Source organism: Physella acuta, unplaced genomic scaffold (genome assembly GCF_028476545.2).
Source record: "Physella acuta isolate Inbredline_101_S28 unplaced genomic scaffold, ASM2847654v3 ptg000503l, whole genome shotgun sequence".
Lineage (NCBI taxonomy): Eukaryota > Metazoa > Mollusca > Gastropoda > Physidae > Physella > Physella acuta.
In genome coordinates this window covers 95994-115599 of record NW_026732022.1, presented here as the reverse complement: position 1 = coordinate 115599, position 19606 = coordinate 95994, and the positions used below count along the sequence as shown (strand labels likewise).

Below are 19606 nucleotides of genomic sequence, written 5' to 3'. Positions count from 1 at the left end.
GACGGTGTTCTAAAGCAGATAATCGTCTTTCAGAGATCGCGAGCTACTCACGGTGTTTTAAAGCAAATTTTTTTAGTCGTACCATATGCAGTGTCGACTTTATAAATGTAAAATAACTAAAAATTAATGCGGAAAAGAAAAAAGAAAAAAACATCTTTATAATAACATGAGTTCAAAGCACCGAAAAATAAAATAAAACTTATTTGCATTCTTTCTTAAAATCTTTTGTCGCACATGAAATCTTTTGCTATATTTAACTACCGAAGATTTTAAGAAAGAATCAGTTTCATTTTATTTTTTCCAGTGGACTTAAAAGTTTGTTATTATGTATATTTTAAAAGATTTGTTATGTTTTAAACATACGTATATGAGTGTGTGTTTTGGTGTGACTGTTTAATGTTGTGTGCTCAAGGTATGCGGAGGGGAGTGACAAAGTAAATGTTATTGAAAAATATGCGAGCATTTTTCCGGTAAAAGTAACGACATTTATGTAACATTTTAAAAACAATTGCTAATTGACTTCAAACATCCAGATCGATTTGAAGGGCTCAGCGGAAAAAGTGCTTAAGTTACATTTTTTTCAAAATAATTTAAGACCTATGTATTATTTTTTTACTTTCTCTAAACCATTTCTGTAAATTCTGTCCATGGAAAAAGCATGGAAGTAGCTTAATTCGAATAACCTACATCAGATGCTTTGGTAAAAATTTGAAGAATAAGTATTTAAATGCTGATCTTCATGAAAAAAAATACTTAACTGTTACCTTTTCAACTGCCCCGGGCACCGTCCCATACGGTGCACAAATAGTGGTAGAAAAAAAAGAAGCTCCTGAGCGACAATACAGATTTGAATAATAAAATTATCTGCGACAAGTCTTTACATAGACTGAATTATTGCCTCCAGTGGTTGTGTTACAGGGGCAGTAACTAGTAAACGGCACTTTAAATACACTAAAGAATTTATTATTTAGAATGAGGGGCACAGAACTGATAGTTGGCCTCAAGCGCTGAAATCGGTTGCCACACCTCTCTTTTTATCTCCCCTTTTATTAATTCGCTAAACTAAATTACTTTTAACTAATTTATTTTAGACCAAAATGATGTTAAACTAGATATTCCACAAATTCTACACGAATGTGCGACGACATAATCGTCGCATTAAAGTGTGTCAAAATTGAGATAAAAAGATTTGCCACAATCCCTCGAAGCAAACAAATAAAATGTTATAAGATGCAGATCACAAAAAAAACTTCTTTTAATTTTTTTTCTGTTATAATTTATTTACTTAAGCATTCATATTTTAAAAAAAATGAAACTTAGTCGTATTTCGCGTAGAAGTGATAAAGTAGTTTGTACTCATCAGAATAAAAAAAAACCCTTAAAAATAGAAACTATAAGCCAGAAGTATGTAATTTTTAGTTGAAAACTGTTTTTCATTTTAAACCAAACAAAATAAACCGGGAGTGATCTCCCTAAAAATTTCTCGAATATTCTAATATAACACTACTAGGGATGGCAACTCGGGACAATATTTGTAATCCATTTTTAATTACTAAAACTTTTTATAATAGAATAGAATCTCGTAAAAAAAAAATTGCGCACCAAGTGAACGCCCAACATGCGTTTTTTGAGAAATCGGAAATAGCACTAATTACTACTTCCGGTCAACGGAAATTACTGAAAATTTGACAGAAGTTAGCAATTTATATCTTTTTATCATATATGAATAAGTTCCAGTTCCGTTTACCAAAAATCGCGAAAAAGTTGATCCCGAACTACACATTTGATATAATTAGGCCTACTTATATATGAAATTTCATCAACCTAGCTGTAACTTAAATGAAGTTATCGTGTTTCAAAACATACACACATACAGAGAGACATGCGGTCATGTAAAATTACAAATTTCGATTATTGTTTGCACGATTATAACACTTCCTCATACTTTGTATACGAGAAAGTAAAGTGTAAAGAAAATCTCAAGATAACCTTTTAAAGATATTTAAACATTGAAACGTATTTTAATGGTTATGTCCCTTGTCCCAGTGATCACACTTTAAAGTGTAAATGATGTTTTAGTGTTTACAAAATATTAACAAAAGACCGACTTAAAAACATTATCTAAAAGATTTGAAACTTCAGTCATATTGCTACAGTCCCTAACACTTAAAACATTTTATATTCTTTAAGCAAACAGAAGTTTGGGCTAGTTAGGTGTTTATTGTATTGATAAAAAAATAAATAGTAACACGTGGAATCATAACACGAAATAGAAAATATTTTTACAAGATTAATCTATGTACAGGTATTTGACATGGTGGATAGAGATTTGATTGTTTGAAAAGTTAACCCTGCACCATGTTTTGTGTTTTACTTCTATAAACTAACGATAGTAAAACTATTGCGGTGAGATAAATTTGCGGCTTGTTCTGCTTGAGACACTTCAAAGTAAAGTTCTTCCCCTTTCTTCATGTCAACAACCACTGACCCAGCAGCGCTAGTGTCGGCACATTTCACTTCAACAGACAAACACCACATCCCTACAGCCTACACACCAATTCTTATCCGTTTATTTTCATATTCATGTAAAGTGACACAGACAAGATATAAACCATCATGTGGTGATACAAATGTTCCATTTGTTTGATTAAAATGTTGACCATTGTATTCTCTAATTTCACCAAATGTTTTAATCCTAGAAATCGATGTGATCATTGTCTTGTCTTTCAGGTGGATATAACAACCATATCTGTTACACGCTGCACGTTTATCTGTCAAGTAGAAGAAAAAAAACATGTATATTTTGTTAAACGTTTCTTTACATTGTTACACCTTCGTTAATTATTTGTTCACTATTTTTTTAGGTTAGTATAACTGCTAGTAAATGTATTATATAATAGTATTGGGTAGTGCATACTGTGTACTTAGTATTTATTGGTTTGAGTTTCGTAGTGTGTAATGTTTTGTTAGTATTTAAATTAATAGTAAGTATTTGCTACTATCTATTATATTGCATATTTCATTTTATTTCCTATATCATCACCATTCAACTAATCAATGACCGTTTTTTAGTACCGTCCTCACCAAAACTGTGAACGCGGAAACGAAACAAAACTCCGTCACAGTTTTTGTCTTAAACGGGTACATTTAAAGTATTAAAAAAAGGAAAGGTCACTGAAAAGAAAAGCAGTCACGAAAATTGAACAAGATAAAATTGTTAATCATTGAGTAGCAGTAAGTTCAACTATGTTCAGTTAAATTTTTAAAAGTTTTATTATTTTTAGAAAAAAGGCGTTATATTAAGATTGTAACGAATGAGCTAGTAAGTGACTAAAATGTGTGTGAAATAGACCAGATATTAATTGGACATACTGTACCCCTAACCTCACCCCCCACCCCCCCCCCCTACTCGCCAACGTCTTAAGTTAAGCTCGTTGGCTGATTCTTAAAGAAAATATATTTTATACAAGTTCATTTCTTTACCTTTTCCTACATTTTGTTATTATCCTTTTTTTTTTTTTACTTTTTTTTCTACAAAATACGAAACACAAACAACAACTGTTCATAAACAGAAGTCTTCTGCAAACTCACAAAATAGGATGACCTGGTAAACTATCAACTAATTACCTGTGACAAACACAAAACAACAACCAATAGATAAGGACATTATACCCGTTAAATGGTATTACGAACACCACTCTATCAGCCTGATAGCTGGCGAACGTACCCGGGTTCGTTTGTATGGTTATACACAGATGGCATAAAGCCCTATAAATGATAGCTAGCACAACAGTTAACGAGGACACGTACTTAACGTCTAGGGGATACACTCGATGAACTCCTGATGCCAACAACACATTTAATCCATATATAACTTTTAATATGTGTACAAATTCAAGGTAAGACTCTAGCTTTATACAGAATAAAATGAATGAGTAGAATATCAAAAACCCAACTTACAATTTGAAGAAAAAACACTATTTAACACTATCACAGGATATGGCACTTAGGAAAATCACCACAGCTTATACGACACTACTTAAAGCACAAAATATTACTTAAAACCACAAGTAATAAATGAAAAATGCTGCTTAAAACTATAGGCTACAAAATAGCGACACTCAAGGCTTTTTCTCTCAAAGATGTCTGGTCTGACTTGCTGCTACGCACTGCAGCGGTCGGCTCTGGCTGCAGAAGTGTGTGCGCAGACCATTTGACACCTGAGGCAACATGGGAGGTCACCTCCAAAACGTGAGACTATTGGTTGGGACAACTCTGATGTCCGAATCAACCAATCGAATGTATAGAGTATTGCACCACCACTCGTGATGGAAAAGTACTGGGGATATGTCTTTCTTAGAACTATGGAAAATTACCTGGTGGTTGCACCACAGTCACTCATGGTTGAGCAATAAAAGTCAAACTAAAAAATACAAGACCTAAGTAGGTCACAATGGGGATGGGTTTGACATACCCTGAGAAGGAATGAAGATAATTATGCAAAGAAAGCTGTAGACTAGAATCGATAGAGAAAAAAGAAAGTGGGCCGGTTGAAAGATCACAGACGAGAACGGTAGAAGTAGAGGCTAATGCCCTCGGCTCAAGTAAGGAGAGCTGCCCAAAACCCAGTCCGGTGTCGAGGTGTGATTATAGCCATTTGTTCATCAGGGGCCACAAAGGATTCAGTCAAGAACACAAGAAAATTACCGATTGTACGAATATCGTTTGATAGCTTTATCATCTCATTTTCAATGGCCTCCAGCTTAATTGAAAAAAAAACATATTTATATATGTTTAATGTTCTTGGTAAATAATTCAAGTTTATGATCTAATGGTATTGATAATTATCTCGCTAAACAAACAGAAACGTGTAATATAACACTAAGCTTGCAAATTAGTACAACACCCTTAATGGAATCTAAAAACAAATGATTATAAACTTGGCTTAGAAAGGAAAGATAATATGCATAAATGGCTCCACGCAACTGATATTAATTTTATAATGTTGATTATTTTAATATAAATAAGAAAACAATTTTACTTTAAAGAAATTCACCTTTTTTAAACTTTGTTCCCTAGTTTCAAACTTCTGATTGAAGATTTGAATCAGTTTATCAATGAGCATCAATCTTTGTTGTAGGAGTTTGTACATCACACTGTGCTATGATTTTAAAACAAAAATTATAATGATGTCAATTTCAAATGCAGATATTTGATATTAGAATTTTTTTAACGAATTACAGTTTCATAATGCAAACACACATAATGTGTTTATGTTATACTTAACCTCATCTTTGTAGAGTTATATTTTAAATGACCCGTGTACAAACTATTTTGAAAATGTGATTTTTTTTATGTACCTTTAACTGTAATTTATCAATCGTGTTTGCTGTATCGGTCTTTACTTTCTTACTATCTCCTTGTAAACCAAAAATAATTGTCGATAAATGTTGAATTTCTAGTGTTACACTGTCTGTTTTATCTGTGTGAACCTTCATCTCTTTATTTATTTCGAGTAGGTTGTTTTCATATTCTTTTAAATCTAGAGACAGTTTGTCTAGTGTTTTGTTTGACTTGGATTCTTTTTCTTTTAAACTGTCAATATCTTTGTTCAGCTCCTTTACTTTCTTATCTTGTTCACTCATTTGTTTTCTAAAGTTTTTTAAGTTCAGCTTTTGTTTTTTTCTGAGTTGTTCAATTCTTGTTGTCCTCTCGCTCTGTTCTGTGACATAGTTGTCTCTCCATTGTTTCATTTCTGACATGTCATCTTCAGTCTTTTGTTGCGTTTCTTGAAGAGAAATTATAGCTTTCTCGAGAATTTTCACTCGATTTAACAAATCTGATTTGAAAAAGATTGATTTTAAATTAACACAAATAACATACAAGTTTTCAACAAGTTTAAGAAGTAAAATGAGAGTTATTCCCACACACTAGAAAACAAAAACAAAACAACATGTTTATTTAACTATAGTATTAAAACAACTTCTGTAAACGTAACTATTAAATAACATGTTAGGAGACAATAGCTACAAATCATATTAAGCTAATATTTGTTATTAGTTTTAAAAAATCTCTCACCCGTTTGAGATTCCTCATTGTCTGTTACATCAGGTGTCTTGTGTTGTCCAACTGTTTTAGTAGACTGCATGTTGTATTCTGTAAAAAAATGGTTGCTCTAAAGATGTGTTATTTGAAATTTGTAAGCAAGTCTTTCATTGGTAAGAATATATAATTTCATTTAAAAAGCGATTGTATAAAAACATATGTTTTGATCAAGACAAAAACTATCGATCAGTTTCAACTTTTTAATTTGATTTTTACTACATACTTTATCAATATAAAATAAATATATTAACTAATGTCTTTGTTCAAAAAATAAAAATCACTTGCTTTTCGTATGCTCCATAATAAGTAAAAACTATTCACTCAAAAATTAACTAAATGCCATGCCTAAATTTTCCGTTATATGTTACATAATTAATATTTAAAAACTTATGGTAAAAAAAAACCAACCAAATGTTGAACCTATATATGTAGCTGACAATTCTAAAAGCAAGATACAAACGTTCACTTTACCAGCTAGAATATCTTCATGTTCTATCAATGTAGTATTAGCGGATGTTACCATGAAAACTACATCTTTAAATGTCATTTCAGTGTCAGACGTTTAATCCATCCAGTTCCTGGTTTTTTGTTTGATCTAATTAATTAGAGCAAATAGATTAGTAGATAAATAGTTTCCGTTATTAATTCAGTTAAAATAAATGTTCGTCGTGAGCAAAGGCAGTAGCCATAATAATATTTATTTAAAATACAGATTTGTAATTCAAATGATTTCGATATAGAATATAATAATAAAAAGCAATATATATATATATATATATATATATATATATATATATATATATATATATATATATATATATATTTTATTTACCCGTGTGACACAATGACTTAAATGAATTTGTACATGGACATGCATCTTCTCTAACTGTTCCAACAAAATATTCACAGATTCATGGGTGGGGTTGTACTCAGACATCTGCATGTAATTTATAGATAGGCTAAGTGAATGTTCATTTTAAAGTTACATCAGTATGCGTTTTATAAAGTGGCACCACTAAATTGTTGACACATATTTGGGTTGAAATCATTGAAAGCTAAGGTATTGAATAGTACACTCTCTAAGTGTGGCACCAAAAAAAATTATTGACTGCTATAAAGTGACACCAACCTTTTCAAATAGAGCTCGGTGGGGGGGGGGGGGGTAATTTTTTTTTTCCACTAAAGTCAATAAATATACATTAAATGGGAGGGGGCACAAAGTTGATACTTCGCCCCGAGGCCGACTTGGGTCGCTACGCCTCTGATAACATATGACTGCAGATGCAATAGTCCCAGTGAAGAATTTCAACTACTTGACACAAATGTTACGTAAACGACTGTTTTAACTTTCAGCTTAAGCGTGCATTTTACCGTCTCCACATTTGATACATTGTGCTTCGATTTCGCATTTTACCGCATCGATATATCATCTATCGTGCTTCAATTTCGCATTTTATCGCCTCGATATACAACCTATCATGTTTCCATATCGCATCTGAACTTCACCCACGTTAGTCGATGTGTAAATAATTAAAACAACGTGTATGATGTCACAATTTTTTACTTACCTTTAGATAGAATGTTGTTTTATTGAAATAGATTTCTTGTTGTGGCTAATCTACACGTAGTTAAATCATCCTTACAAGAAAGATAACTCTAATAATGACAACGCGATCGGGAAAACCCGCTATTATTCAACGGAGGAAGTTCAGCTACTCTACAAAATTCTAGATCTAGTCCTTTGATTCCCCACAACAAGGCTAGGCCTACTTAAGGGACTGCTAATCTTTAATCTATTTTCATCTATATTTAAAACAGCATTTCCTTTTAATATAACAAAACAACCTAAAAATAATAAATTTTTAACCAAAATCAAAAGCTCTTCTACTTACTTAATTCTTACTTAGTTATATATATTAGGATTATATTGTCTTAATTATAAAACTTGATAATATATAATTTCCTTAAAATATACTTATTAATAAAAAACGTATTTTATTACTGTATGTTTAGGCAATTCACAGACAAATTGTAAAATAGTTCATCACAACGCTTGATAGATATTGAAAGTGAAAAACGGAAATACCCAAGTGTATAATTTTAGCAAGCAGGAATAACATAAGTGAAGCCAATAAAAACTATCGCATGTTTCTGATATGTATTACATAATTAACTGCAACATTAGTTAACATATCTAAATAAACCGGTAGTGATCTCCCCTAAACTTTCTCGAATATTCTTATATAAAACAACAGGGGATGGTAACTGGGGATATAGTTATGATTTTTAATCCATTTTAAATACTTAAACTTTTAAAAATAGAATAGAATCTCATAAAAAAAACATTGCGCACCAAGCAAACGCCGAATAAAAACGCGTATAATAGTGCGCAATATTATTAGTACTTTAAAAATTTACATTAGTTTTTTGAGAAATCGGAAGTAGCGTAAATTACTACTTCCAGTCAACGGAAATTACTCAAAATTTAACAGAAGGTAGAGAATTAGATCTTTTACTTACATGTGAAATTTCATTTATCTATCTGAAATAGTACTCAAGTTATAGGCTTTTGAAAAATTCAAAGTAGGAAAAGTACCACTTCCGGTTATCGGAAATCGCTCAAAAGTTGATACGGATCTACGATTTTGATAAAATACTTATATATGAAATTTCATCCACCTAGCTGTAACGGTACTCAAGTTATCGTGTTTACACACGGACAGACAGACAGACAGACAGACACACACACACACAGACATACGGACAAGATTGCAAAATTATGTTTTTCCGTATCAGTGAGGTGTAAAACGTCGAGATTTGTAAAAATCTCGATTTTTTTTTTTTGCACGATTACAATACTTTCTCTATACTACGTATATACGAGAAAGTAAAAAGGAATATAACAATATTTAAAGTAGTTTTCATTTAATTGTGGATCGCCAGTTATAGTTTAATAATTTAGGACAAAAACTTAGTCTTGGTAGATTTATAACTCATGTATTAGATTTAATTTCTTTGTTATAATTAACTCTTTCTTTACTGAATTAATTTCTGGATGAAATATTTTTTTTCTCAAACAATGAATTATTATATTACTTTTGGTACACTAAAATTATACTTGACTCAAGGAAGATTATAAATATATAAATGATTATAAAGATTCACCTTAAATTAAAATAATTTAAGAGCTAGGCTTATATATGGTACCGTCAGTAGATAAAGGATGACACTTGAAATTTTTGGGGGGCGGGGGGGGGGGGGGAGGAGGTAGGCGAACTAAAATTTAAAGGGGGGGGGGGGCGGACACTGTTAAAAGTATATATTTTCTATATTACGTTAGGGGGCGGTAGCCTATTTTCGGGGGGGGGGGGGGGTTACCTTGAAGAAATACTTCTTCTTCTTCTTCGCTCTTAATTTTCAGTGTTGGCAGTGATCGAGCCTTACTTGCTAGAAGAATATATGCTTTAGTTTTGTTTAGCGATGATGACAAAGTTAATATATTTTTAAAATTTAGTGTTATTAACATTTAGATGCCTTCAAGAATTCACGTCAAGTTTGTTACAGAGCGCAAGAAATATTTGGAAGAACAGATACAAGTTCTGGAACCTATGTTGGGAAATATAAAAAATGTAAGTCATTACAAACTAAAAAGTCTTCGTAATACTTAAAATGTAAAAATCATTTTATTCACTATAAAATAGGTTTAGCGTTTTTCGAAGTGCATGTGTTAAAAAACACAGAGCAACAACACGTGTTTAGGAATATAGCACTTCAACACGTGACCAATTGACAATATTGTTGTTGTTTGCTTTAACCAGGTTGTTGCAAAAAGTAAGGCGTGGCTAGAAGAAAAAACTGACCAATCATCTGTCAGCTACATCGAGCTATCACAAGAACTGGACACAGTAGCCACGGCCTTGTTGGATGTGACGTCACATATTTTAAGTCAATACTCCAATAGTTTTTATAATTTAAAATCTCAAAGCCTACTGTCATGTGTCATGTGTGTTCAGTAATGAAGTGTTTCTACTGAGAAAAATGCAACGAAATTGTTTTACAGTTTAGTTTACAGGCATTACAAATACTAAGTTAAAGAGATATAATTTTACTGTCTAACAAACCACTTTCCATTTTTTCTATGAAAACGACGTCACATTTGTGAATATTGTAAATCATTATATAAACAAAAAAAGATTTTTACAATCACATCGTGTAACCTTATTCACCCTAAAAGAACGTTGAAGAGCCTTAAATGTCTATAGAACATTAAGGTTTTTTAAAATTACTTTTTATTATAAAATCGATAATTATTCTTGTAAAAGTTAAATTTAAAACAATATATAGATTTCGGTTATTTTGGAATTATTTGTGTTTGTATACGTTTGGATCATATTCAAATTTGTTTTTGATCAGAGTATTACATGGCTTGCGTTATGGTTTAACTAGCTAAAAAAGCAACATTTATTGTGTGTACTATAAAAATCCTTGTTCACTTCAACTGCAATTAAAATAAAATTCTAAATCCGAATTCACCAGACGAGGACAACATGGATGTCAACAAACCAACGCCATCTTTACCACAGCCTGACACACAGACATCAGCAACATTTCTATCAGTAGAATCACCAAGACAACTCAAGACACAAGACAAAAATACAGCGGGTATGTCTTAGTTTTGTTTGATATAACAAGTTAAATAGCTATATGCAATGTTAAAGATTAATCAATGTTTCTGTTACTTTTTAAAATATTTTATATTAACGTTAACCAGGTTTAACGCTGTTTTGAGAACCTATTTATCAAGGTTCCAGACATGTTAAATTACCAACTTATACTTGTGACTATCCTCAGTTGAAGAACATCCTGACCTAGAGCGTAGACTCGCCTATATTGAAACAACACTATCTTCACTACAGGACACACAACATAAGTCTACAGATGACATATCAGAAATAAAACAATGGAGAGACAACTTTGTAACAGAACAGAGTGACATGGGGGTAAACATTGAACAACTGACTAAAAAACAAAAGCAGAATTTTAAAAACCTCAGAAAACAAATGAGTGAACAAGATAAAAAAGTAAAGGAGCTGAACAAAGAAATTGAAAGTACAAAAGAAAAAGAATCCAAAGTCAAACAAAACACTAGAGAAACTGTCTCTTGATATGAAAGGATATGAAAACAAAGTGCGCGAAATAAACAAAGAGATGCAAGATATAAGAGACAGTATGAAAGAAGGAATTAAAAGCCATTCTGATTTGTTTCTTTACAAGATGAAAATAATAAAATCTTGGACAAAACATCAACCCAATTTGTAAAGTTACAATCAAAGGTAAATTTTAAAATTGCTGTATTTTTTGTACACAGTTCTATTCTTACTTGCAATTCAATTTACTTCAAATTGTTAAAAGGGGCAGTTGACTAATTTAACCTATAATAATAACTTTTATATAAAGGCTAATTGTATGTGAGTTTTAATATACAAAAAAAAATAGTTAAATATATAAATCTTTAATTTAGCACAATGTAATGTATAAACTTTTACAACAAAGATTGATGCCCATTGACAAACTGATTCAAATCTTTAACAAGAACTTTGAAACTAGGGAAGAAAAATTAAATAAGGTATGTTTGTAATACTGTATAAAAAATCATTTGCAACATTGATAAATCCTAAATTACTCCAGTAATGTCCATAATTTTTGGGAATTCACTAATAAATAGTTTATTAATTAAATAAGAATATACAATAAATCATTTCCTTTTCTTAAAAGTTACCATTATCTATTGAAGCTAGTGAGTCAGTAGATATGTGATTGTTTCATTTATTCCCTTTACACTTTATTTTAATTTAGCTGGGTGAACATGAAAATATTATTTCAAAGTTGTCTAACGATTTTCATCTCATAGGTAAGTTTGCTTTGTAAAAAAAGTTTTTAAAACTTATTTATATAACAATAGTGATTTTATGACAAGTTTATCTATTGATTTCCTCGTTTAAATGTAGGAATAGTAAAAGATATCAAATAATTCTCAATGATAACCAATCGGTAAAATGTTTTATACGTTTGTTTAACGCCCACTCTCACGCGCTCTCTAAATCTCTTACTCTCTGCATTTTTATTACACGGACGTGCAGCGGTCTACCCTAGTACAGTAAGACATATACAGAGCTGCAGTTTAAAATTAACTAATTTCAATTAACGTCACGTCATCCCCTTATGTTTCTTATATTAAGAAGTTTTCACATACGAGCCAGATCTGAAATATGAAAAAGAAAGTAATAACATGAAAAAATTTATAATTATGCATTTTTAACATCTTAGTATCTAATTAATTTGCTGAAAACTGAAATAAACAACACAAAATGCTGACTGTGCAAATCTTGTTATCGGTCATTATTAAGTAGGCCTACAACAAAACAACTTTAGTTCTAATAATTTTTGTTTCGATAGATAAGCCATATATAGTTAAACTATAATGTGAACACATACGGACTGTATGATTATAACGGGAGTCGGACGATTTCCCGAAAGATACTTGCCCGAATGCGACAATGCCCAAAAGCCATTTGCCCGAAAGCCGTTCGCCCGAAAAATGTGAACATTACTGATTACCAAAAGTCATTTTTAATCAATTTAAATTTGAAATGTTGATAATTAAATAAATGTCTAACCAAATTGAAAGGGAACAAAATACTATTTAATATCTGCAAGCAGGCATTATGAATTAATTAGTATTTGCTAAATTACAGAAAGCGTAGGGCCTACATCTTTTGCTATCTATAAATCAAACGAAAATATAATTTTCGCTTATCTGAGGTTTTTAAAATGATTCACATTTTGTTTATTATAAACACATTTGTTTTTTATGCCCAGAATTGTGTTATCAAAATGTCAAACTTGAATTGATTAAGAATGTCTATTTGATATTAACAAATGCCCATTCGGATATTTGTCGCATTCGCGAAAGTGTCCGTTCGGGAAATCGGCCTTGGGGCAAACGGCATTTGGGCAAGTGTATTTCAGGAATTTGTCGTAGACCCGGTTTTAGTGTAACGGACTCCTATCTACCAGCCAGATAGATGGTGAACGCCCCCGGATTCTTTTTTGGGGTTATATGCAAATGACTTAAAGCCTAAATGAATGGACATTAACTCAAACAACACACTAGGGCTCGATTTCGATGTCTAGGGAAAACTAGTGAAACTATTGAAGTTAACAACTCATTCAATCTGCATACAACCTTTAATAAGCGAACACAGTTGTGGCAGATCACAAGGTTAAACAAGTTAAAATATTTAGTTTAGAAAATAACAAAATCCAACTTACAAAGCGTAAGAAAAAATACTATCACAGATTCTAACACTGTATAAAAATAGCCACAGGTCACACAACACTGCTATAGCATCAAGAAATCACTTGGCGACAAGTAATATAATATTAGAACACTTTAACAACTTAGGAATGCATAGCACACTCAGGACTTAAGCTCTCTCACGTTCAAATGGTCAGAATCTATTGCCGGACAAAATGGACGGCCTGGTCAAGATGGACTGCTTGATCAAGGTGGACTGCCTCGTGTCGCCTGTGGGCGATCTAGTTAAAGACTTATGCAACAGGGGAGGTTACCCTCAACTCATGTGGCCATTGGTTGGTGTGGTCATCTGGTCTGAATTAATCAATCAGATCTTGATGGAAATTTTCTACGTCTTAGACACTCTTAGTAAGACAGTGGAAAAAACCCGGTTGTTACACCATCAATCCATATATGGTATTAATACAATGTCAACCTAAAACATGACGAGACCTAAGTAGGTCACATCCCCTCCCTTTTTGGAAGTGACAGATAGGTTCCACAAAAACATACATAAGGAACCAATCTGGCAATGAAATAAAAAAAAATGTTCTACAAATGTAGTCAATCAAAATCTTAATACCAGATGAAAATATCCCTGAACATAAAAGGGAAGTAACTCAAACTTTTACAATTTGTGAAAGTGGAGTAACCCTTCAAAAAATAATTATACATCAAAATCCCTCAGAAAAGGGGTATTACAATTTTTCCATGTGGATATTAAAGTGATAAACCCGACAGGGTAAAACCTTTATTTCAATGACTAGCTACTATATCAACTGAGTCATATGAGACATATTATCATAGAAGATTACATATAATCAAAAACCACCTTTAATTAAGGTTCACCTGAAAATAAACAAAATTTGCAACACGATTGTCATTTTGAAAAAAATTCAAAACTCATACCACTCACATTCATGTGAGTGTCACCTAAACACAACACTTGTGTATGGTCCTAATGAACCACAAAACATGTTACATGATCAATGTGTGTAATAAGATTTTACATCCTTGACAAACAATCAGCCACAACATTATCAATACCCTTAATGTGGGAAATTTCCAGATTAAAATTTTGGAAATATAAACACCATCTCAATATTCTTTGATTCTTCTGTCCTAACTTAGAGGTAAATTTCAGGGGATCATGGTCAGAAAACACTCTGACTGGATTGGTTGAAGAAGTGACATAGACTTCAAAATGTTGTAAGGACAAAACCAAAGCTAAAGCTTCTTTTTCAATAGTAGAGTAATTCTTTTGGTTCTCATTTAACTTCCTGGAAAAAAAAGCAATTGGATGGTCAATCCCCAAGTTGTCTTCTTGGAATAAGACTGAGCCAATGGCTAAGTTGCTAGCATCAATGGCAAGTTTAAAGGGCTTGCTGAAATCTGGTGCAGCCATAACAGGAGCATTAGATAAAAATGACTTAATGGTTAAAAAAGCTTCATGACATTTATTTGACCATTCAAACTCAACACCCTTTTCAATAATGCAGTAAGAGGTTCAGCAACAGCTGAAAAGTTTTGACAGAACCGCCTATAGTAACCAGCCATCCCAAGGAACTTTTTGATTTCTTTACAATTTTTGGGAGGAGGCAACTTTACAATAGCATCTACTTTAGCTTCAATGGGCCTAACTTGATTCGTTCCCACTTGATAACCCAAATAGGTAATTGAACCTTTACAGAAATCACTTTTATGCAGGTTTACAGTAAAATTAACTTCAGACAATTTTCTAAAAAGGTTAGTCAACTGAACAATATGTTCTTCAAAAGTATTAGAAAATACAACTATATCATCTATGTAAGCCTCACATTGGTCTATGTCAGCAATGACAGAGTTAATGACCCGCTGGAAAGTTTGACCAGCATTTCGCATACCAAAGGGCATACGTTTGTATCTATAAAAACCATTAGGGGTTACAAAAGCAGATATTTCTTGTGCACGGTCAGATAAGGGGATTTGCCAGTATCCTGATAGTAAATCAATTTTGGAAATTATCTTAGCTTGACCAACTTTATCAATAACGTCTTCTATTCGAGGTAATGGATAGGAATCAGCTTTGGTGAGCGCATTTACCTTCCTAAAGTCGGTCACAAACCTGAAAGATCCACCGTCTTTCGGGACTAGAAGACATGGGGAACTCCAGTTGCTGAAACTGGGTTCAATGATATCATTCTTAAGCATATAATCAATTTCATCTTTTATCAAAGCAGCTTTTTCCGGGTTAACTCTATAGGGGTGTTGTTTGATGGGTTTGGCATCACCTACGTCTACATCATGAGGTGGTACTTTCGCTTCTTTGGGGACATCCCCAAAAATAGAGGGAAATGACTCAAATAACTGAGACAATTTATGGCTTTCCTCTGTGGACAAATGCATAAGGTGGTCATTTAGATGATCTAAAAAGGAAGAATTTACCAATTTTGGGGATTTCAATTTATCATGTATCACATCATCAGAAATATTTGAACATACAGGTAAAGTAATTTTAGCTGTGGAATGAAAATTGTTACAATTATCATAATACTTTTTCAGTGAGTTAACATGAGACACTGTCTGTTTCTTTCTTCGGTCTGGCGTATTGACAACATAGTTCAAATCACTTCATTTTGAATGCACAGTAAAGGGTCCACAATATCTTAAGGATAACGCATTGTTCAGATTAGGCACTAGCACAAGAACCTTCTCGCCTGGATTGAATGTTCGTCTACGAGAACTTTTATCATACAGTCCTTTCATTCTCACTTGGGCCTTTCTTAAGTTCTTGTGAGCCATTTCGCACACGGCTTTCAGTCGAACGTGAAAATCGTCAAAGTTTTCCACAGGATGATCACTGGTACCTGACCACCGTTCGTGGATCAGCTTCAGGGGACCACGGACAGAATGTCCAAACACAAGTTGAAAAGGAGAGTAACCTAAAGCTTCCTGGACACAGTCCCTAGCGGCGAAAATAATCCATGGAACAGTCTCATCCCATTGGGTGTTACTTTTAGCGAATGTTCTTAGCATGGTTTTGAGGGTTTGGTGGAACCTCTCAAGTACGCCTTGAGACTGAGGGTGGTAGGCTGAGCTGGTGATGTGGGTAACGCCTAGCTTGGCTAGCGCTTCCTGAAAATGGTGACTGGTGAAGTTGCTGCCTTGATCTGTTTGAACGATTCTAGGTAATCCAAAGGTAGTGAAGAACCGGGTCATGGCTCTGACTACAGTCTTTGCCTTAATGTTCCGTAAGGGAATCGCCTCGGGAAAACGGGTACTTGAACACATAAAGGTAAGTAGGTACTCGTTGCCCGCCTTGGTTTTAGGCAAGGGACCTACACAGTCCATGACAATTTTAGAAAAGGGTTCTTCTAATACAGGAATCGGACTCAATGGGGCCTTAGGAATTTTCTGGTTTGGCTTTCCGGCCAACTGACAGTTCGTGCAACTTTTGCAGTAACGCGACACATCATTTCTCATTTTGGGCCAAAAGAACAGTTCTTTGATCTTCGCCACTGTTTTAGTGACTCCTGGGTGCGCTGACATTGGATGGTCATGTGCCAGTTTCAGTATTTCATGCCGATAAGGTGGAGGGACCCACAGCTGGTTTTTACCCAACCATGGTTCGGCAGGTGAGGCATCCACTGGTACAGAGCGAAGAAAGAAGAGGCCGTTCTCGGAGAAATACTCCCCATCGTCAGATGAGAGAGATTTTTCGACCATTGCTTTGAGTTCCGCGTCGACTTGTTGAGCTTTAATGATGTCTTCCTGAGATATCCTCAGGGGTAAGCCCAGGCTTGTGTTCTCTGGAAGCATAGACTCCAGTTTGGGAGTCGAATTTCTTGACGATGATGGTAGGTGTGGTTCAGACGTTGTGTCAGCCAATTGTTTGGTCTGGCTTCTTGTCACCACACATACAGGATACAGTTCATTATCATTATCTGGAACTGTTGACAAAGGGTTCTGAACCGTACAGGGGTATACTTTGCTTCCCGCAAGGTCATTCCCTAGAAGTAGGTGTACTCCTGGGACAGGAATACTATCTATCACACCTAAAATGACTTCGCCTTCGACGAGATGATGTTTCAGGGCAAACTTGTGTAGAGGGACGACAGTAGATTTTGTCCCCACTCCCTGGATAATGGAAACATTTACGGTGTTCGTCTCCGGTGTAATGTTCATTGAACTTTTCAAAAGAAGTGACTGTGACGCTCCTGTGTCTCTTAGGACGGTGATATTCCGCTGAGACAACGGATCACCTGGTTTGCTAATGATAGCTTCTGTAATGAAAGATGAAAAGTCAACCTTTCTCGATCCCTCGAGATCGGTAGACTCGGAAGAAACTGGATGATGGCGTGAACAATCAAAATGTGACTGCACATAATGTGTGGAGATTTGACTGCCTTCTTGCGGACACTTAGGGTTAGCGTCCCTTGGAATTCTAGAGTTCATATTTGAACCGGCTGCTTGAGGGGATAGAGCATAGTGCGCAGAAGTACGCACCGCTTCTCTGTTAAATTGAAGACGTTTGTAACAGTCTTTGACATGGTGACCAGGTCTTTTGCAGAACTGGCAAACTGCTCGACGATTGAGAGTTGATCTTGGTTTCTCTCTGGACTGTGATGCCTTCAAGTGTTGGCCAACAGGAGGATTGCTGCCAAAAAGGGGAAGCACGGGGTTGAGGCGGTTTCCTGACACTGGTGGTTTCTTATGCACCAACATATATGTGTCAGCCGACTCAGCAGCCTTCTGGATGTCAATTATCTTGTTATCCAGTATGTGAAGTCGTATGTCTTCAGGCAGGGACTTTAGGAATTCTTCCCTTAGGATAAGTGATCTGAGCTTCTCAAACTCAGAAACTTCCTCAGAGTGTAGCCACCTTGAGAAAATTTTCTCTTTTTCAATCATATGTGGAATTTCTCTTTGAAAAAGAGAAATTCCACATATGATTGAGTGGGTAACTTGCGGAGTGCTCGGAATTTTATCCGATAGGCCTCGGGCGTAAGTGCGTAGGCCTTCAAAATGGCAGTCTTGACCAAACTATAGTTATTTTGAACGTCGTGAGAGAGTGCCTGGTATGTTTTTGCAGCTTTCCCTGTAAGGACCGTGCTCAATAAAGCAGTAATGGAAGTTTCGGGCCATTCACATGTCTTCGCTAAACTCTCAAATGAGTTAAAGAAAACGACCAAATCTGTTTCATCAAATTTAGGAACTAATTTCCCAAATTTGGCAATCACTTGCCCCACCGACAACTTTTTTGGATCTACCAGAGAAGTGACATCACTAACTTGACCAAATTCTAATTCCAACCTCCTCTTATCTAAAGCAATTTTAGCTTCTAACTCTACTTTCTCCAAAGCAACTTTCTCCTTCTCTAAAGCAATTTTAGCTTCGAATTCTACCTTCTCTAGAGGTTTCTCCTCACGGAGTAACACCCCAGCCAACAAACTTTCATCAAATACACCTTCATTAATAAAATGAACAACAATTTTATCTCTCAATACCTCTGATTTCTGCGTAACAGAATAATCCAATTTCAATTCCTTAACAACACTAACCAAAACTTTCCAACTCAACTTCTCTACCTCCTCAACAGTGGGATTAGATAAGAAAGACTCCATAACACTAACTTCAAAATCACAACAAGCCTAGATTCTCTAAATTAACACGGCCCAACGCTGTGTTATGAGCGTGACCTCCTATCGTGACACGTCTGGCTTTTGACCTAGATACCTCTAGCCTTGCGCGCGTTGTAATAACACGGCGCCACTGGATAGAAAAACAACTAAATCAAACTAAACTTAGTGCTTAACTGATACAACCAACAACTGGAACGACAGATTAAATGCCGGCGAGACCCCACTTTGTAACGGACACCTATCTACCAGCCAGATAGATGGTGAACGCCCCCGGATTCTTTTTTGGGGTTATATGCAAATGACTTAAAGCCTAAATGAATGGACATTAACTCAAACAACACACTAGGGCTCGATTTCGATGTCTAGGGAAAACTAGTGAAACTATTGAAGTTAACAACTCATTCAATCTGCATACAACCTTTAATAAGCGAACACAGTTGTGGCAGATCACAAGGTTAAACAAGTTAAAATATTTAGTTTAGAAAATAACAAAATCCAACTTACAAAGCGTAAGAAAAAATAC

General features: G+C 34.3%; 2 protein-coding genes across 2 annotated transcripts; one reads left to right on the top strand and one right to left on the bottom strand.

Moving 5' to 3' along the window:
• Nucleotides 1–2600: 2600 nt before the first annotated feature.
• On the bottom strand, nucleotides 2601–6652 carry LOC131944694 (uncharacterized). Its single transcript, XM_059305486.1, has 5 exons — nucleotides 6577–6652; nucleotides 6079–6156; nucleotides 5361–5839; nucleotides 5057–5161; nucleotides 2601–2771 (listed from the first exon to the last, which is right to left on the bottom strand). Exons 1-5 carry the CDS (start codon nucleotides 6650–6652, stop codon nucleotides 2727–2729), a joined length of 783 nt encoding a protein of 260 aa, XP_059161469.1. The 3' UTR covers nucleotides 2601–2726.
• Nucleotides 6653–9635: 2983 nt separating this feature from the next.
• Nucleotides 9636–11343, top strand: LOC131944693 (uncharacterized). Its single transcript, XM_059305484.1, has 4 exons — nucleotides 9636–9734; nucleotides 9924–10050; nucleotides 10642–10767; nucleotides 10957–11343. Exons 1-4 carry the CDS (start codon nucleotides 9636–9638, stop codon nucleotides 11268–11270), a joined length of 666 nt encoding a protein of 221 aa, XP_059161467.1. The 3' UTR covers nucleotides 11271–11343.
• Nucleotides 11344–19606: the final 8263 nt, after the last annotated feature.